Here is a 20,360-nt window from a genome sequence, read left to right as displayed (position 1 = left end):
ATTTGAACGCCATGCGGTTGATTTGTTGTTGTATCCAGAAATTCCATAGATTTTTCCCTGATGCTTAAAATTGGATTTGCTCTGTTTTTCAAAGTAGGAGGCACTTGAGCCAAATGTCATCGGTCCTTCCCGTATTGGGGATTCTTTATATACGTGATTCTCTGCTCTTCAAAGAAAAGTGGTTTTTGAAATGTGAGGCTTTTTATTTTCACAGGTGAATTAAAAACATTGGCTCTTTTGGACCGGGAAAGGGTCCCCGTGTACAACCTGATTGCCAGGGCCACTGACGGTGGTGGCAGGTTCTGCCAATCTGACATCCACCTGATCCTGGAGGACGTGAACGATAACCCCCCTGTGTTTTCTTCCGAGCACTACAATGCCTGTGTCTATGAGAACACGGCCACCAAGGCTCTCTTGACCAGAGTTCAAGCCGTGGATCCTGATGTTGGTAAGTCAGTTGCACTGATGCGATGCCTCCTTGTTCATGCTCTTGACATATCCTCAGTGGTTATCTCTCCTTTGGTTTTACCAGCCCACCTTGGTTCCTTACCATGAGAACACATGTGTTAAACCAATGACCACGTGTCAGCTTTTCCACTGATATGCTTTACGTGTATGAGAGAACACTACAGGGTGCCCCCCCACCCCTCCTCTTTCTAGGGTTTAAAAAAGCTATACTCTGAATTTCCTTGCCTTCTAACAAAGAGTTTGGGGCTTGTTTGTTCTTTTTTAACCTTTAGAGTAAAAATAATAGCTTGCTTACTTGCCCGTTCCTCCTGAACATAGTTAAAATGCTGTCTTGTGTGGCAGGGAGAATTCATTTCCATTTCTATAAAGAATTGCATCACATGCTTCAGCTGAAATATGACAATCTCGATTTATGGTAGTGCCCCACAGTGCAAAGAACAATTACTAAATGTGCTGCCAGTCCTATGTCAATTTTTTTTAACTGCCATTTTCCATAGCCTTTTGGTCACACATATACTGACGTTACTAGGCAGAGTGAGGGTGGTGGAAATAAGACAGAATTCGAACTAAAAGTTGCTGCTGATAAAGTTTGTGTTCAAATCCACTTTGCATAATGAGATGGTGAGTTAGAAAAGCCTGGAGTTAATTGCTAGGTAGTCCTTTCAAGAATGCATAAGTTATTGAGGTGACTGTGTGATGGGATGTACATACAAAAGGGCATATAGACAGCCTCTTGGTTGTGCATTTTAAGAGCTGTAAATCAGAGGACTAGGGAATGATGGGGTGTGTCTGCTATGCTAAACAGGCCTTTATATAATTCAGTGTCTTATTGCTTAATTCTGAATTGAAAGAAAAATTATTGGACTAATGGAAAAGTAAATACATGATAATTAGTCGAAAACAAACGTAGAGCCCAGGGTCTCTGCATATTTCCCCTTCGAGAAATTAGTGGCTACTTTAAATTATTGCTCTTACCTCATTAGCATAATTTTCCAGGCTGAGCACCAACCCTTTAAAAGTCTGCATATTATGTGAAGCTTGGTAAAAAACGGTAAACAGGAAAAGACTCATTTATTGATTTATAATTATGTAATACCTACGAATGTCCTTTTTTTTTCTTTGTAATTGTATTTCAAGGTTTTTCCAAAACAAGGCCCAGGAACCCCCAGGTTCAAGTATGCCCCTGAGCTTGGTCCACTGCTGTCTTATACAAATACGCTTTTTTAAAGCAGCATTGGAAAACAGCCTCTGGACTCTTATTAGCAGGCTTTTGGAGGGGAGAGCAGAAATCATGCAAATAAATCTTTCAATTATTTAAATTTGAGAATGTGTAATGGAGCCATAGGGTGAAACTTAAAAAAATTTTTTTTTCATGTTTATTTATTTATTTCGAGAGTGGGGAGGGGCAGGTAGAGAGGAAGAGAGAGAATCCTAAGCAGGCTCTGTGATGTCAGTGCAGAGCTCAGCAGGGGGCTCGGTCTCAGGAACCACAAGATCATGACCTGAGCCGAGATCAAGAGTTGGAGCCAGCCAGGTGCCCCGAGCCATAGATGAAATTTCATGATTTAATTTTTTGACTTAAATTAAAATCCTAATTTTAAAAAAATGAAATTTTTCTACTCCCTTCCTTCCTGACGGAATTGGGTATGCTCTAGCTACCAGAGATTGAAGACAGAAAGAGGCTGCTTGGCGCTCATGATGTTGAGGACAGTGGAGGGATGTTACTGGCTCACGGATGTGGCCGTGGTGAAGAACATGCAGTTAGTTCCATCCTTCTTTTCACTTCTTCTGAGTCAGCTGTTCGTGTTGGGAGTTGGGGAAGAAAGATGACTAGAATCGGGGCCTTTAGATGGCAGAGATGAGAAAGCCTTTAAAGGCCCCAAACCAGAATAATGACCCCGTCAGCACCTGCCTCTGCTCATTTGCACTAATTCTCCAAAGGCTTACATTCAGAGCTTCAAGCAGACACAGAGGTAGACACAGAGGCTGTGAGTGCGGTGCATATAAAGTATATTCACCAGACCATTGTATCCGCCTGAGGAAAGCTCTAGCATAAGATACCAGATCCTGGCTCCTTTTCTCAGTCTGTACAACTCATTTAGCTTTTCTTAATTATTATTATTGTTCCAAAAGAGTGAGCAAGAGAGCATGCACATGAGAGCGGGGGAGGGGCAGAGAAAGAGAGAGAGAGAATATCTTAAGCAGGCTCCACGCCCAGCATGGAGCCCAACATGGGGCTCAATCCCACAGCCCTGGAATCATGACCTGAACCAAAATCAAGAGTTGGACATTCAACCAACCGAGCCACCCAGGTGCTCCGCACTTGGCATGAAAAAATAAAGGAACTAAGATAGCTGGCAAGAACAAACGAACACTTGTAAAAATGCAGACTAAGCACCCGACCGTGTCCGGGGCACAGGGTGAGGAAGTGGCTGTGAAGGTCCTGGCCAGAGCTTGCAGGGGGATGCCAACAGCAGAGGCGTCAGTCGGAGCTGACATCAAAGCAACATCCTCCAGAGTCCCTGGGTGTCACTGAAATAGCTTACACCATCTTCATTAGTTGCCTGCTCAGAAAACTTACTTCCTCAAGGGGACCCAGCTGTCAGTCTTTCAGAAGGGACCACAGAGGAGCGTGAGATGCATATTGAGATTGCCAGGTCATCACGTGGGCAGTTCACCTCGGGCCCAGCTCACCTGGCCTGAAGCTGAGTTTGCATGTCATTAGACTGCATCTGGCCCTCATATCTTTAGTTTGGCCCATTATATAGTGTTCCAAAAAGGTAGAGTTCATTGTCAATAAAATTCAGGAGATTTTCTTTTTGAATTTTCAGTTCTGGGTATTTTATAAAAACAGAAGCAGCCCTCAGAAAACAGCAAATCCAGACACACAGCCCCACCATGGTAGGAGCTGAACACATAGCAGCTGCCTTTATGAGAACAGCCAGAGCTCACGCTCCCTGTTCCCAGCCACTTTGCTTATTTATGTTACTGCCTGACCTCATGAGCCCCTTTGTGACAAGAAAATAGTTGAGTTTTTAAAAAAAATTTTTTTGGAACCGATAATAGATTCCCAGGTAGCCGCAAAAAAATGCGCAGAAGATCACAAGCACCTTTCACTCGACACTTTCCCCCAATGACGACATCTTGTGTTAGCTGTAGTACACTGTCAGATTTGGCATGTGTCACATGTGTGTGCGTGCGTGCATGTGTGTGTGTGTGTGTGTGTGTAGTTCTCTACAATTTTCTCACCTGTGCAGCTTCATGTAACCGCCATTACAGAGCTCCCTCCTGCTACCCCATCATAACCACACCATCCTCCTCCTGACACTTCCTTCCCAGTCTCTAACCCCTGGCAACCACTAATCCCCATATCTATAATTTGATTATTTCAAAAAACATTATTTGAAAGGAACTATGTGATGTATAATTCTTTGAGACTGACTTTTTTCACTAAGCATCCCCTTGAGATCCATCCCACTTGTCCTTTCCCTTGGAGATTCACCCGCATTGGTTTTTGTTTCTAGTGAAGATCGTTGGCTCCATTTGTGTAGACAGCAGGGTTATTTCATTCATGAAACTTCTTTTGTTAAGCATATTCCTTTACCTGAATTTATAAATTACTTCACCACCATTTTGCTACAGTATAAACAAAGTCACTATAAAATACAGAGAAACAACCAGGATATATTCATCTGAAATCTGATTCCATAACTTCATGAATTCAAAGCTCTTATAAGGACTCACTGAACTTTCATATCCTGGTTTTCTAACTTTAAAAACTACTATTGCTTTTAGCCAAACACCTCTTTGCTATGCTGAATTCGTTATTCATAATAAAACCAACACTGTTAGAGTAACTGCCTAAGTTAGGAATAAAATCAAAACAGAGGAGGACAAGATAATTTCAACACCCAGTTTATGAGCTCTACGAAATAGCATGGCAACTGTCTAGATTTTAGCATTAAAGTCTTAGTCTTCCTGTAAAATAGAAATGTCCTCAATTCCGTAAACTAATGACATGATTTTATGACCTAACATGTATAAAAAATGTAATCCTTTCAGTAAAGATCAGGGGACCTTTTGTTGTTACACTTCGGGGTTAATATCTTCCTAGTTAGTCTACCTCTCATAGGTAGGATTTGTGTCCAGCTTCCTAATTTTGAGGGTCTTCTAAGCTAGCAAAGGAAATATGCAGAGATGAAGATCAGAGCTGAAGTCTGTGACCATTTTAGGCAAAGTTATATGAAAATAAAATGTAAACACGCTCTGCAAAATATGCTGTAGCCCATGATTTATTGAGAGGCCAATTTTGAGATATCTGAGATGCAAAAGGACATATTTTTCCTCTTATGGACCAGGGACACAAGGCAAAGAAATGTTCTAATAAGCAACTCACTTTCTCCTCTCCTATAAAAGATTTCCTGCAAGGTATGAAACTTCTTTCAGGGGTTTCAGAGAAGCTTGGGGGCTCATAGCACACATTGCAATCTTTTTCCGTTCAATTTAACAGAAATTTAGTGAGTGGCTAGGTAGAAGGCACAAGAAGGGACCGCAAGATTCTCCAAGATGAGGACTGTGCAGTGACAGGCCTCAGGTCATGTGCAGCAGTGAAGAGCTTGAATCAGTAGCACACATACTTTTCACAAAAGGCGGAGCTCCCGGAATGAATAGGATTTCAACAGGCAGAGGTAGGAAGGTATTCAGGAAGACAGGAACCATGAGGATAAAGTTATAAAGCTGGGAATGTGTGGCCCCAACTCAATGATTGGGAGAACATCATGTCATCCAGGATGGAGAGAAGCAAATGAGATGAGAAAAGTAGTCTGGGCCTGACTGTGGCGGTTCACAAAAGCCAGGGATTATGTGCTTAAACCAATAAGTAGAAAACAGCCACAGAGCACTTGTGAGAAAAGAAATGATCAGTTCTGGGTTTGGGAAATGCTAATCTGATAGAAGCCTCCAAAACGAGGGTGAGGAAAGGTCCTAGGAGAGTACTGTAAAAGATTACAAGGGCCAAAATTAGAGTGGTGGCTTAGGGACTTTAAAAGAAAGAGCAGGGGCGCCTGGGTGGCTCAGTCGGTTGGGCGTCCGACTTTGGCTCAGTTCATGATCTCGCACTCCATGGGTTCAAGCCTCATGTCGAGCTCTGTGCTAACAGCTCGGAGCCTGGAGCCCACTTCAGATTCGGTGTCTCCCTCTCTCTGCCCCCTCTTCCCCTCTTGCACTCTATCTTTCTCTCTCTCTCAAAAACAAATAAACATTAAAAAATAAAAAGAAGGAGCAAAACCATGTCTAATACCTGCCCAAAGTGACTCCCATGGAACAGGGGGGTGCAGGGAGAGGGTTGGGGGAAGGAGCCCTGCCCACCAGCACACCAGCAAAAGCCTCAGCTGAGCCTCTCAGCCAGCCACAGCAGTGCACCCACAACAGTTGTGGCCCAGCCACACAGCCCACACAGGAGACAGCCCTGGAGTGCCTGGTCTGGACACCAGTGGGGATTGAGCTTCTGGGCCCTACAGGACCCTCTACATAAGGCCACTCCCTTGAGTCTGGGAGACACAACTGATCTGCCCAATACATAAAAACAAACACAGAGCCAGACAGAATGAGAAAGCATGGGAATATGTTCCAAATGAAAGAATAGAACCAAACCTCAGAAACAGAGTAAAAGAAACAGAGGTAAGCAATCTACCTTATAAAGGGTCCAAAGTAATGGTCATAAAGATCCTCACTGGACTGAAGAGTGGATGAACAGAGGTCGGAACTTCAACGAAGAGATAGATGATATAAAAAAGAACCAATCAGAGTTGAAGAATACAATAACTGAAATGAAAAATACTCTAGAGGGAATCAAGAGCAGATTAGATGATGTAGAGGAATCGATCAGTGATCTATAAGACAGGATAATGGAAAGCACCCAAGCTGAACAGCCAAAAAGAAAAAAGAATTTTAAAAAATGAGGATAGTTTAAGGGACCTCTTGCACATCACCAAGCATGCTAACATTTGCATTATAGCAGACAAAGAAGGAGAAGAGACAGAGAAAGGGGTAGAAAACTTATTAGAAGAAATCATGGCTAAAAACTTCTTTAACCTGGGGAAGGAAACAGATATTCAGGTCCAGGACGCACAGAGAACCCCAAACAAGATGAACCCCAAGACGTCCACACCGTGACACATAATAATTAAAATGTGCAGGGAGTTTTCTTCAAGGGCTAGAGGAAATGTGAGAGGAAGTCACCAAGAAATGAGGAAGAATGCCTCACACATGGAGCGCTCTGTAGGTATTGCGTGACATTAATGAATGGACACAACTGGTAGAATGAATTACGTTAATAGAAAATACAGAGATTCTCTCTAAGACTCTTCCAAAATGATGCCTTCTGCTTTCAAGTGAATAGTTAGGTCCTCACATTAATCGAGAACAGGAAAGAGACAGAGAAGAGTTATCTTGTGGCAGAACTTTCCCATTTCTACCCAAATGTTTGTATTTGCACAGCCCTCAACATTCTTAATTTTGCACTGTCATTCACTGTAATAATGTAAACTTGCTGTCCACGGTCAGGATTCATTTTCTGAGTATTTAATGAGGGAGTTGGTATCATGACCCCTGCTGTCCTCTCATGGAGCAGGACCTGCAGTGAACTTGCTTTTCCAAAGCACCAATCTTGTCAGAGGAAATAAATGGCTGGCCTAGTATTGTGGAGCATTGTTTGTTCTGAGAGGGTAGCTCCTTATGAAGGAGCAGGAGATTATTTATCTGAGAGTCATGTTCATTAAAATAACCCCTGAGGGTTGTTAAACAGAGATCTTTCTGACCAAACCACATTAAATGAGTCTATCCAGTTGTTTGTTATCTCCTTTGACTCATCCTAGGCTTGTGTATGTGTGCCACTTACTGAAAGCCATGAAAAGGGCCTTGGGAAGAAAAGTGAAGACAGGAGATAAGCTCTCAGCAAAGTGCTGTGGATTAGGTGCTGGAACTATGACAGAGAAGCATGTCAAGAGCTCTGGGTTAGCAGTTTCCTGCATCTTCATGGGACAAACTCTATGGGAGTGTCAATCATACCAATCTATAAGGATCTCACTGCCTGCTCACATGGCCTTTCCTTGGTGTGTACAGCAGAGAGACAAAGAGTTCTGTCTGTCTTCCTCTTCTTATAGGCTATGAGTCTTACTAGATTAGGACCCCATCCCTATGATCTCATTTAACTTAATATCTCCTAAAAGCCCCATCTCCAAATAGTCGCATCAGTGTTAGGGCTTCAACATGTGAATTTGGGGCGGGACACAATTTAGTGCTCAATACCCTGGGGAGGAGAGCTATGATATTGTGAGGCAGGCCTGTGAGAGGCCCACATGGTGAGGGACTGAGTCCTATTAGCAGCTACATGAGTGTGCTTGAAAGTGGACCCCCACCTCCGTTTGAGCCGTCAAATGAAACTGCAGCCCTGCTCAACAGGACACCTTGGGCCACAGCCGACCAGCTAAGCCATGCCTGGATTCCCACCCCCACAGAAACCATGACATACTACATATTTGTTGTTTCATGCTACGTTCTGGAGTAATTTCCCATGCAGCCTTAGAGAACTAGCACATTCATGCAGGTGTATGGGCGTTCTGAATTCTGTCCATGTATCGTTAAGAATCTCATGCCATAGCCATTATCCACCCACAGACTCCACTGTGTGAGGAAGAAGGGCTGTCATGCAGGTCAGTGGCAATCAAAACAGGGCCCTCCCTGAAGGAGAAATAGTTCAGCCGAATTGGGAACACGCTGCTTTGATGTGGTGGAGTGAGTGCTGATTCAACAGCGTCAGCCGCTCCTGTTGCTGCTCTTGTGGTTTCCTGAATTCTCCCTGGGACAGCAGGCCCACTTTGTCGGTGCATCACAGTCCTAGTAGATGTTCGGATGTTACACTGGCAAGTCCCTGAAAAAAATCCAGTCAAAACCTTTCTTTTCCCAAGAAGGAAACGGGGGCCCATAGACAACGAGATGTACCCAAGACGACTTTGTGAGTGGCAGAGCGGGATCTAAAAGGAAGGTATCCTGATATCTCAGTCCAAGGCCCTTTTCTGTATTCTAATAATTTCCACCAGAAGGTGTTTCAAGAAGGATTTGATTCTGATTCAGCCAGCCTGCTCTCAGGTACCGTATATTCTTCTCTTTCCTAATGCCTTGGAGCCTCTTGCCTCTAAGCTGCATAGGTCAGCGACCTAATGTGGTTTTTTTTTTCTCCCCCAAAGCTCTGTTATTCTCTAAAGTATTAAATCTTTAAAGGCGGCTGAGGAACTGTTAAAATGTTCATAAAAATTAAATAATCCCCCGAAAGACTGAGACATGGGCCATTTCCGGAGTATGTTGTGGCTGAAACCCTTTGTCTGTTGTGGATATCAAAAAATACAATCTTAAGAGAACCCCAAACACTTACACAAGTAATCTTGCTGTGGCACAAGAGCTAGTGGTATTCTTGCCTGCAGATGGAGAAACTGAGGTTCAGAGAGCTAGCTTGCTCCCCTCCAGCCATCTGTCTGGTGGTCCTGAGCAAAGGTTTCCGTGGCCCCATAAACCCCTGAATTCTTGACTTGCCACCAGCACCAGGACGCTTTCTGCAGTGCACGCAGTACACGTGGCTAAATGGTGGACTGTGGCACCCCATCACCTCCTTGTCACATTTTCCTGTCGCTTTGGGAAGCAACAGCATGCAGTGGTTTGGGCGGGGGGGGAGACCAGATCAAATACCTCTAGTCTAGCCTTTACTAACTGTCTAACCTTATATAAGTTCCCCAGCCCTTTTCAATTCCACTTCCTGCCTAGAAAAATGGAGATATTAATTCCTTGTTTTCCCATTAGACCATGAGCTCCTGGAGGGCTGGGACACCAATCTGTGCATCTCTGTGTCACCAGCACTGGCATGGCACCAGGCACCCAGTACATGTTCCATACATGTCTGCTGAGCTGTCGAGTGGTTGGGAGAACGAAGTTAGACATTCCATGTTAACTTCTTGACATCATGTCTTGTGCATAAATGGGTTCCTTCTGCCAGGGACTTTCACCCTCAGAGCTGGGCTCCCTCATGTAGGAAGCCTCAGAGGCTAAAAATTCCTTTCTCCAGGCCCATTGGACAGAACGTAAATGCCTTCTGTCACACAGGGCTTAATTTGGGAACATGAAATAATCCTCTATGCCTAAGAAATTAGAACCCCTTCAGTTGATTAGAGCACTACAAACTATCCCCTCACAAATTCCAGGATCCAACAGCAGAGGAAAAATAACGCACAAAAATCAGACAAGCTGGTTATCAGCCCTGGCTGTGCATCAGAATCCCTTTGGGAGCTTTTAAAAATAAACAGACAAAAATAAACACAAACAGGTGAAGGCTCCGTCTCCAAAATCTGATTCAGAAAGTCTGGGATAGGACTCGACATACATTCTTTTCCTCTTTTTGACTGTGATGCCTTGCCTGGTTTAGAAGTGTCTGTGTTTGATACACAGAAGTTATTATCGTTATTATGCCTTTTAAAATCCAATTTCTTCCAAGCAGGGGGTCCAAACAAATGAAATTGCGAGTTCCTTCCAGGAAGGGATGTCTCAGTGAAGAGTTTTAGCACCACCACCCATGAGCAGGGAATTCTGATTTCTAACTGTTGATGGCAGTGACCCATTCACACACTGCTTCATTCCTGGATGCCACAAGGGTGGTTAACAGGCTTCTGTGCTCCTCCGTGGATCAGTCCTGATCCAACATGCAGCAACGCAGAGGACAGGTTTACAGGAGCTCTGGTCTCGAGGGGAATTTCCACCTACCCCTGGGAATTTTGTGCAGACTCCAAGGACCCCCAGCTTTGGCTTCCTGCCTCTATGTTGTGTGCTCATCAGCTTTGTCACAGGATACTCACTCTCATTTCACCTTGTGAAGCCTCCTTGACGGGCGCAATTTTGTTGTCCATCACCTGTGGGGAGCTCTCTAAATAACTTCTCACATATCACAGAGTGCTTGCCGCTCGGACACCCTCTTCGTCCCCCTCCTCCGGTCTTCCTTCTCTCTCTCTCTCTCTCTCTGCTAATTCATCCATCAACTTACGCTTTTCATTTACTCTGGCTATAATTGTTTATAACAGCTTTGGTAATTTGCTAGTGGTTCTGAAAATAGACAGCTTTAGCTCCTGCCATTCTACACTTACAGTTTAGCAACACTGAACCCCTTACCCTTCCCTGAGCACCTGGTTTCATCATTCTTAACTTCACATGTGTCCATGTCACCCGAAATGCCCTTTCTTTTTGTCACTTTTCCACTTTGGTACTCCTGACAACTCCTGTCTTTCCTTCATGACTCAATTCAATTGTTTTCTTCCCTGGGAAATGTCCCTTGGCCACCCCCCACCAATAATCCACTATATATATGCTTGTCTCCTGAGACATGGGAGATATTGAGGGGCTGTGATTCTTTGGTGCATCCTCAGTGCCTGCCAAGAGGTGGGAATCCTGTGAAGATTTATTGGATGGAGGTGATTTATTGGATAGATTAATGACTGATCCAATGGCATACATAGTGACCCACTGAGGAGACATATGTAGTATTATTGCTGGGTAGTCCAGTATAGAAGTTCTATACACCAATAAAGATGGAGTTTTAAATACTTTGATGAATTCATTTACTTACACTTGACTCTTCCGGGCTTAGCAAAGTGCCAAGCCATAGATGGGAGAGTTTATGTCCAGACGAGCTGCAGTCTTTGAGGTATCGCGAAAGGTGGTATCACCCACCAGCGGGGCCAACTCTACGGAAGGACAGCCTTTGCAGGTGTACGGGTCCCTCGCTTAGAAGGGCCCCTGTTGGTTTAATACTCTGCTCTGGCTATGTCCAACAGGGGGCCCTGCTTTCTTCTATGTCATAGAACCTCACAATCATGTTGCCAGTGCTACCCAGCAGAGCTGGTGCCAGCCCAACTACTGAGTCCCCAGGAAGTCTATGGTATTGCCAGGATCTCCCTGACTCTGTGACTGGGGCTGCCTTCTCTCCTTTTTAACTGTTCAAAAGGCCCCGGGATTCCTGACCCCAGAGTTGGTATTTTGCCCAGGGGAATGTGCCAGGGTTAGTCATCACCCAATGAAAAACTTGTAAGAGGCACTTAAAACAGAAATAATCAGAGAGTCTATTTAAAGTCTAACTTGAAAAGTAATTGCAATTCCATGGACCTCCTAATGGCAACTTTCTTTTATTTTACATCATCTGAAGGCCTATTTTAAAGATAGAAAAAAGTGGTCAGTTTGAGCTCTTTAGCTATAATGGGATTTTACTTGCCTCCCACAGACAATGAGATGAGGCTAACCATTTTCTTCTACAGCTTAATTTAAGGATATCAAATAGCTCAAAACAATGTATCACTTGAAATACCTTTATAATGAGACCTTGACAAAAAAATATTTTTTTTAATTTTTTTAATGTTTATTTTTGAGAGAGAGAAAGAGACAGAGCATGAGTGGGGGAAGGGCAGACAGAGAGGGAGACAGAATCTGAAGCAGGCTTCGGGCACCGAGCTGTCAGCACAGAGCCCAGTGTGGGGCTCGAACCCACGAACCGTGAGATCATGACCTGAGCTGAAGTCAGACACTTACTGACTGAGCCACCCAGGCACCCCCCCAAAAAATATTTTCTACGTAAAGTCAGTGTCTTTCTGAGTACACACACACACACATAGACACACACACACACACACAAAATGAGGAATGGAAATATCCAGAAAAAGAATGCTAATATAATACATAAGTATCATTTTCTACAATTATTTCAAATGGTATGTATGTTGAGAATTAAACTGGCTTGGAAAATAACTCAGAAATTTGACTGCTCTCTAAAATTGGTGATAAATTTTCCATTACATGATGTTTGTAATAGTTCTTTTACTTACTAGAAACATGATCTGTGTCCACTGTAGAAAATCTAGAAAGACAGACAAAAGGAGAAACGAGTCAATTCTAACCACTGTTGCTATTTCGATGAAGTCCCTTCCACCATTTTTCTTTCCAAAAATGGACTCATAAACTAGATATTGTTTTGTAACCTGCTTTTTTCACTGGCTCACAAACATATTTCTGTCTCTATGTTCTCTTTCATATTTTTATATGGCAACGTATAAAGTATTCTATGATTTGAGTGTCCTATAACTTATTCAGTCAGTTCTCATTCTTGACAAATTGGGTAGTTACCAATTTTATTCACAAATGCAAGCATCCAGTTAGCAATAGTTTTTTATATATGAGTGTTTTTATATAGTTTTTATATATTGATGTTTTATGTACATTTTTGATAGTAAAGATTCCTGACTCCTCTGTGTTGCACCCTTTTGGGGTCCTTCATTCTTTAACACATACACTTGTAGTGGCCATGGATGTGTAGAGCGCTTATCACCTACATTTGTTGTCTTAGTAATACTCTCGCTTTGATCCCCTGGTCACTTCCGCAGTTCAGTGTTCATTACTCTCTGATGTGGGGCCCGGGGCTCAGCATTGAACTACAGAAATAATAAGACACAGTCCCTCTGCGTAAAAGATACATTAATCTAGTAGGAGAGAGGCCATAAGTATAACTAATGATAATGTAAAAATAATATTAAGGGAGCACACAGAAAAGAATAACTGGGAAATTAAGGAAGCTGTGGAGAGGAGACCCTTCACAGAATAGGTAGGAATTTGACGAGGGAGGAGGGGAAGAGAACATTCTGAGAGGAAGGAAAAGCATGTGCAGAGGACTGGGGAGTAACTGTGCATGGAGTCTTGAGGAGTAGCTGGAATAGAGAACACACAATGGAAGGAGAGCAGGGGATGACACTGAAGGGGTGGCTTGGGACCAGAGGGCAAAGGATTAGAAAGCCATTCTTAGAAGTCTCTACTTCTGACTCTAAGAAGTCAGAAGTCAGAGCCTGTCTTGAGCCACTGAGGCAAAACTGGATCCAGAGCTTTAGAAACCGACCTCTGGTTAAGTTTGGCCAGGAGAAGAGAGAGTTGAAGGCAGCCTGCAGGTTGGAGTCTCTGGCAACAGTCTAGGTGAGAGAAGATGGGAGCCTCACCTGGTGGTGAGAGCTGGCCATAAGATAGCAAGGAGACATCTCCAAGGCAAATCTAAAGAACTGGTGGTTCTGATTCAGATGGGAGACAGAAATTGAGGGGAGATGTGCAGCAAACTCTGTTCAATTTAACTAATTACTCATCAGGGCGCCTGGGTGGCTCATTCGTTTGGGCATCTGACTCAGGTCATGATCTCAGAGTTCGTGGGTTTCAGCCCCATGTTGGGCTCTGCACTAACAGCATGGAGCCTGCTTGGGATTGTCTCTCTCCCTCTTTTGCTGCCCCTTCTCCACTCATTCTCTCCCTCTCCCACTCTCTCTCTCTCTCAAAATAAATAAATAAAACTTTTCAAATAATAATAATTCCTCATCAAGTTGTCAAACTCCTAGGTTTGGAGATGGCATCTTTCAGGCTCCACTTTCCCTCAGTGCGGTGCCTAGAGTAGTCAAACAGGTGGCACTTGGCAAGCCCTTATGAAATGGAAGGGTCGTGTCCAGTGTCTCCTGTGAGAAAGACAGAACCCTTGCACTTCTCAGAAGTAACTACTGTCTTTGAAGGATGAGGCCGTAACCAAAGAATGCAATGACATAGTCAAGAACCGAAGCTTCATTGATCATTTTTCTTCAAAGGATAATCTTTATTGCTTAAATAAGAGCGTGCCTTAATCACCAAGCTTGGGTTCATAGAAACTGTGAGATCTAAATATACTTGCGGGACTTCTGGTGCTGATGAGTACATATGAATGAAAGCAGGAAAAGTATTGGTTCAAAAACAAGTTATTAGGGGCTCCTGGATGGCTCAGTTGGTTAAGCGACAGACTCTTGATTTCGGCTCAGGTCATGATCTCACAGTTTGTGAATTCAAGCCCCATGTCGGCTCTGTGCTGACAGCTCAAAGCCTGGAGCCTGCTTCAGAGTCTGTGTCTCCCTCTCTCTATGCCCCTCCCCTGTTCACCTGTGCTCTCTCTCTCACTCTCTCTCTCTCGCTTTCACTCTCACTCTCTCAAAAATAAATAAGTAAACAGTTTTTTAAAAGTTACTAGATTGCCTGGATGTGGAATCAGGGTATTGACCTAAATGGAAAATGGAACATGAGGAACCTTTAAGCGGTGATTCAAATGTTCTATATGTCAGTGAGGGCCATGGTTCCCCGGGGGTATATGTACGTGTTTAGAATTTATGAGCTGGACACTTAAAATCTGTTCATGTTTTTGTACATAAATTATGACACCTCAGTATACCAATAAAGTTGATTAAAAGAAAATAAGTAAGAAGAACCAAAATTAAAAGGGTTACTAGAGTCTGATTGTTGAAATTGTTTCAGATCATTCCTTCCCCCGGATATCTATTCCATATGACTTCAAATCCCTTTATAAAAGCCAGTTTACAGGAACGTAGCACAGCCCCTATTTTTACTGTGTCACCTACAGACCAGACCTTGTACAGTTGCTGGAGGATATTCGTGTGAATGTCACAGACAAGGCCCTGCCCTGACAGAGTCACAGCAGCTGCTGACATAAAACCCCAAAGCCAGCCTAACAGAGCTCTCGCGGGTTCCTTAAGCTCAGAGAGCTCAATGTTAGGAGGAGGGCAGAAAACGTTTTCCAAAGACCACGTTTAAAAAAAATCTCAAGGTACTTCTGTGTTGACTGCTCACGCCATTTGGTTTTGGTGCTGATTCTAACACCTGTAACAATCTCAAACATAAAGCTGAGTTCTTCTGACTCGGGGTTAGATCCCTGGGAATGATCCTAGCAGAGAGCATTATCTCTCACCGAGGTAATAATGCCTTGCTGTAAGCTGTATGTGTGAACTCTGAACACTTGACTGAATGGTATGAATCTGCTGCACTGAGCTTTCTTCCCATCCAGAAGATTCCAAGAGCTGTCAGGATAGGCTTAATTTGGACTTTGGTGTTACAGCCCACTTATGCCCAGGCATGGCAGCTTAATGAGCATTTTGAAGGTGGGGAGATGATCCTTTGGAAATATAAATGAAATGAGCTCTATTAGTTTCATTTGGAAATGAAGTACCGTCTGAAAGATCATCTTGGACCTCACCTGATCTGGGTTCTGTCATTTTAAAATAAAAAAAAATTTTTTTTACTTTATTTTTTGAGAGAGAGGGAGCAGGGGAAGGGCGGAAAGAGAGGGAGAGGGAGAGAGAACCCCAAGTAAACTCCACACTGTCAGTGCAGAGCTTGATGGCAGAGCTCAAACTCACAAACCACAAGATCATGACCTGAGATGAAATCAAGAGTCAGATGCTTAACCGACGGAGCCACCCAGGTGCCCGGTCATTTTATTTCTTTATTTTTTTAATTTTTTTAATGTTTATTTATTTTTGAGACAGAGAGAGACAGAGAGAGAGACAGAGCACAAGCAAGGGAGGGGCAGAGAGAAATGGAGACACAGAATCTGAAGCAGGCTCTGAGCTGTCAGCACAGAGCCCGATGTGGGGCTCAAACTCATGAACCGTGAGATCATGACCTGAGCCGAAGTTGAACAATTAATCAACTGAGCCACCCAGGTGCCCAGCCCCCTGTCATTTTAAAATTGAAGAGAACTTTGGGGCGCCTGGGTGGCGCAGTCGGTTAAGCGTCCGACTTCAGCCAGGTCACGATCTCGCGGTCCGGGAGTTCGAGCCCCGCGTCAGGCTCTGGGCTGATGGCTCGGAGCCTGGAGCCTGTTTCCGATTCTGTGTCTCCCTCTCTCTCTGCCCCTCCCCCGTTCATGCTCTGTCTCTCTCTGTCCCAAAAATGAATAAACGTTGAAAAAAAAAAATTTTTTTTAAAAAATAAAAAAAATAAAAAAATAAAATTGAAGAGAACTGAGGCCCAGTGAAGAGGTTAAATGACCTATCCAAGCACACGGGTATAGCTTGGGCAAACCATGGGCTAGAGGCAAGGTCTCCTGTCTTCCAGAACTGGACCATATTGCCTTCATTTGAAAGTACTCAAAACTTCAACTGTTATGTGCTATCCGATGTCTAAAAAGCCCATCTCTCTATTTGGCTAAATTGAGAGGAACCTAACCTCCATCTAGAAACCTTCCAAGAAGGGAAATATAGATACCCTTGGCAACCCACCTCAGAGTTTCACTGCCTTCCCATACTGGGAATTTTTCTGTGCTATTTCTTTCCTCCAACCCCACCCTCCAAAATGCCACTACCTATTGCTTCCTTTCAGCAAATAGGGATTTTAATCATTCTCTTTTTACTTGATTTTAATCCTCTGAAGACCTGCCTGCTCCATTTGCCACAATTATAGCATGCAGAAACTTCACTTGCAATGAAAGTCATATATCTCTTGGTAGCCTGTCATTTCAGCATTTTGGGAAGCTAAGTAGCTCCGTCCTCATTAAATTAGGCTCAAATTGGAGAAAAGAATTACATACTTAAAAACACAGACGCAAAATGATAGATTAGTGTTATACCTTAATAGAACACGTCGTGGCACGCAGTAAAAGCGTTAGACCAATTAGCAAGCAAGTTTTTTACTCAGGTTCATCTTTTTTGCTGGGTATGTAGCAAAGGGATGGTGATTTGAAGGATGGAATTTATCGTATGCCCTTGGATAGAAAGTTACCACTTTAGTGGCATGACCTGCATTCATTTAACAAAGATAGCACCCATCACCTGGTAACACAGCAAAGATCCAAGCGCTAGACCAAATGTACTGCCTCCAAATTGGCATTTACCCGTCCGGCTTTATTTCTAGAAATCATTGAAATCCATGGCAATTGGGTCTAAATGGGAATGTTAATACATTCCAAAAATATATTCCGCTCTTTCCTTGAGAGCTACCAGATCATAAGTGATGGCATTTAACAGGGTTGGTGGTTTGAGGGTTTTTTTTTTTTTTCCTCCCCTCCCCCTTTTCTGGTCTCACTTCCCTATCAATCTGATTGGTAACAGAAAGGAGAAGGAAACAATAAATCTCCCAGTTCCTCCTGGTGTGAATGCCCAAGATATTGTCAGAAGCAGAATGTATGGGAAGTGGAGGCGGGGGGGGGGGGGGGGGGGGGAGTTTGGGTCAGCAACTTGGTGGGGGGAGGGGATGCTTTTCTGCTGTGGTAAAGCAGAAAAACCCTGCCTCCGAATCTAAATTAACAGAATCTGCCCAGAGGGGAGCCGTGGTCTTTGTGTGGCTGATTAATGTCAGCCTTGTAAACGCAGTGCTCAGACAACAGGGCTAGCCCGCTGAGCAGGAAGCTCAGAGAACACAGCATCTCCTGCTCTGGGATGTGAGCAAAGCGGGGTACCTCTGAATAGGGCTGAAAGAGAGAGAGGCAGACCAGGAACATAGGTGATAGTTTTAATTAGATTTCAGCTGTCTGTCCTAGTGAAAGAAACACAGGCAGCCATTAGGGGCACCTTCCCTCCAGGCCTTGTGGCCACAGAGAACAGCAGCGTGCAAATCCTACCCCTGCCTCTCCTAACACTCAGCTCTCAGCCTGAAAGCCACCGCTTTCAGAACAGTCAGTCGGAAGTGCTCTTCTTCCCAAATGATCTTTAGGTCTGAAGGGGAAGCGTGTCCAAGAGCACATCTCCAGAAATCCTTAAAGAATCCTGTGTTCCACAGGAGCTTTTCCCTCATGCTTACCTAAAAACGCTAGTGGCAGCAGGCAAGCCATCAGTCCTTGGTTTATGCATCTGCGAAGTGGGTCTTGTCAGGAGATGCTCAGATGAAGGATCCTGCATGGATCTCCTGCCCCAGTTTATTGTTCCTAAGAGTGGTGTTCCCTATGCTGGGGGTGGAAGTCAAATCCACAGACAATGTGTGTGCTTTGAAAACCTGCATGGTGTATTGATGTCAGTCGCTGATGTATTCCCATAAATCTGTTTCTGTGACTTGGAGGGGTGTCCTGAGATCCTCTAATCAGTCACTGCAGCTTCTAGGCACAAGACCAGCTCTGCCCCCTTCCCGTCCCTCCCCCCCCCCCCACCACAGGGTTATTGCAACACTATGTATATTCACCCCAGGAGTTGATGTTGAAGAATTTAATCTTGGAGAGCCAGAAGGCATCCTTAAAATGTCTGCTCTGGGGCCTTATTTTAAGGGGCAGCGAGGAAGAGGAGAACCTTCTTGTTTTTAATCCCAGCACCAATAAAATCAGAAGCTAATGTGTATATATCACAGGGTAGTTGTTTTGAAAGAGAAATAAAAGTAAATGATGAAACTCTGGAAAAAATGGACTCTCTGGAATGGAACCAAGAACAAGCTCTCAGTATTGACCTTTTGGTTAAAGCCACATAATGCAATTTATGTCATTCCCTCCAGATAGATGATTTTATTGGTTTGCTGGGAATTTTGGCTTAAGGGAAATTACATACTGGGGGAGCAAAGTGTTTAACTCTTATTACTGCCGAATGTCTGACCCCATGGCGAGGTGTTATAGTAGAAAACAACACAGAGTTAGGCCCTCCCCTCTAAGAGCTTACATTCTAAGTCTGTGATTTGTAAAAGGCATTTTTAGATCGTGCTCATAGCTAAAAACCCTTGATTAATGACTGTCTTCATTAAGGCATTTAGGATCAAAGTAATGCTTTTTCAGCCTACAAAGATGTTATATTTTGCCTCTTAGAAATCTTAACACCTAGTGAATTGGGGGTGCATAAATCATTTTGAAGTCCTAAGATCCTCTGATGAAAACAGTTCAATCAGTCTTCAGAACCAGAAGTCAATCTGATCATCAACCACTAATTTGTTGGTTGTTGGTGGACGTCTCCTGGCTGGTATGTTTTAACTTTCATGTATATGAAGGCAAAATGGCGTCTTGATAAATAAGTGCGTTTCTTTAAATCACAGAGCTGAAGGCCACCCTCCGAGTAGATCTTCCCCCTTTTTTGATGGAGTGCTTCAGGCTCACTGGCCATTGGATTTCTTTTTCTCTTTGCATTCTCTTATGGCCCCAGCCATCCTCATGGCTCCGCGTGGCCCTGGAACCGGGTGGCGCTCACATTCATAGCTCCACGTGGACTCTCCTCTGATCTCCAGCCTCCTGCACCGGCTCCCTACCTGAGTATCCGCTTACATATAAAATGCCCATCTTGAACTTAATCTGTCCAAAGTGGGGCTCCTAGTCTGTCATCCGAATCCTGGTCCTCCTGCAGTCCTTCATCCCAGCCGACGGCAGCTCCCTCTGAGTCATCCTGGGATCTTCTCTTTCTCTCACAGCAGAAAACAGTCCTTTCTCACCACCTCCAAGTTGACAACACACCCGGGATCGCTCCCTTCTCACCACCTACGTGTTCAGAACAGGGCGGAAGCTGACCTTTTCTCACCACTCAGAGGCCACCGCCAGTGCAAGCGACCACTGTCACGTGCCTGCGTTCCTGCGGGCGTCAGCCAGCTGTCCCTGCTTCCTCGCTTGCCGCCCTTCCTTCTCTTCACAACCAGCAGCCTGAGTGATCCTGTTAAAATCTGAGGCACACCCCATGACTGCCTGCCTCAGAGCCCTCGGCTGGCTTCCTGGCTCAGCACCGCAACCCCACGTGGGCTGCTCCCCAACCTGCTGTCACCCTGAAACCATCTTCTCTTTCTCGCTTCCTGACTGTAGTCACAGCGGCCTTCCCGACAGTGCCCTCCAACACGCCAGAGGGGCACTCTGCACTTGGGGGTCTGTCCGCCTGCCACGTTCTCTCCCCAGATTATCTGCACTGTTCTCTGCCTCCCCTCCTTTGGGTTTTTATTCAAGGGCCAAGGCCTTCCCTGAGCACCTTATTTAAAATTACCACCCTCCCCTCCATCTCCCAAACTCTCTCTCCTCCAAGCACTCCTGATCCCCCCTGTGGCTTTTTCTTCCTTTTTACCCCCTGGCCTGC

General features: G+C 44.3%; 1 protein-coding gene across 4 annotated transcripts in view; it reads left to right on the top strand.

Annotated features, from left to right (window-relative positions):
* The window catches only part of FAT3 (FAT atypical cadherin 3), a 671,242-nt gene that overhangs the window by 583,489 nt on the left and 67,393 nt on the right, over nucleotides 1-20,360 (top strand). For all 4 annotated transcript variants that reach the window (XM_045483655.1, XM_045483653.1, XM_045483654.1 and 1 more), the window contains one exon: nucleotides 215-448. In XM_045483655.1, coding sequence (XP_045339611.1) covers nucleotides 215-448 — 234 coding nt within the window. The remainder of the gene's footprint in view (nucleotides 1-214; nucleotides 449-20,360) is intronic.

Source organism: Leopardus geoffroyi, chromosome D1 (assembly GCF_018350155.1).
Source record: "Leopardus geoffroyi isolate Oge1 chromosome D1, O.geoffroyi_Oge1_pat1.0, whole genome shotgun sequence".
In the NCBI taxonomy this organism is placed as follows: domain Eukaryota; kingdom Metazoa; phylum Chordata; class Mammalia; order Carnivora; family Felidae; genus Leopardus; species Leopardus geoffroyi.
This window is presented reverse-complemented; position numbering and strand designations above follow the sequence as displayed.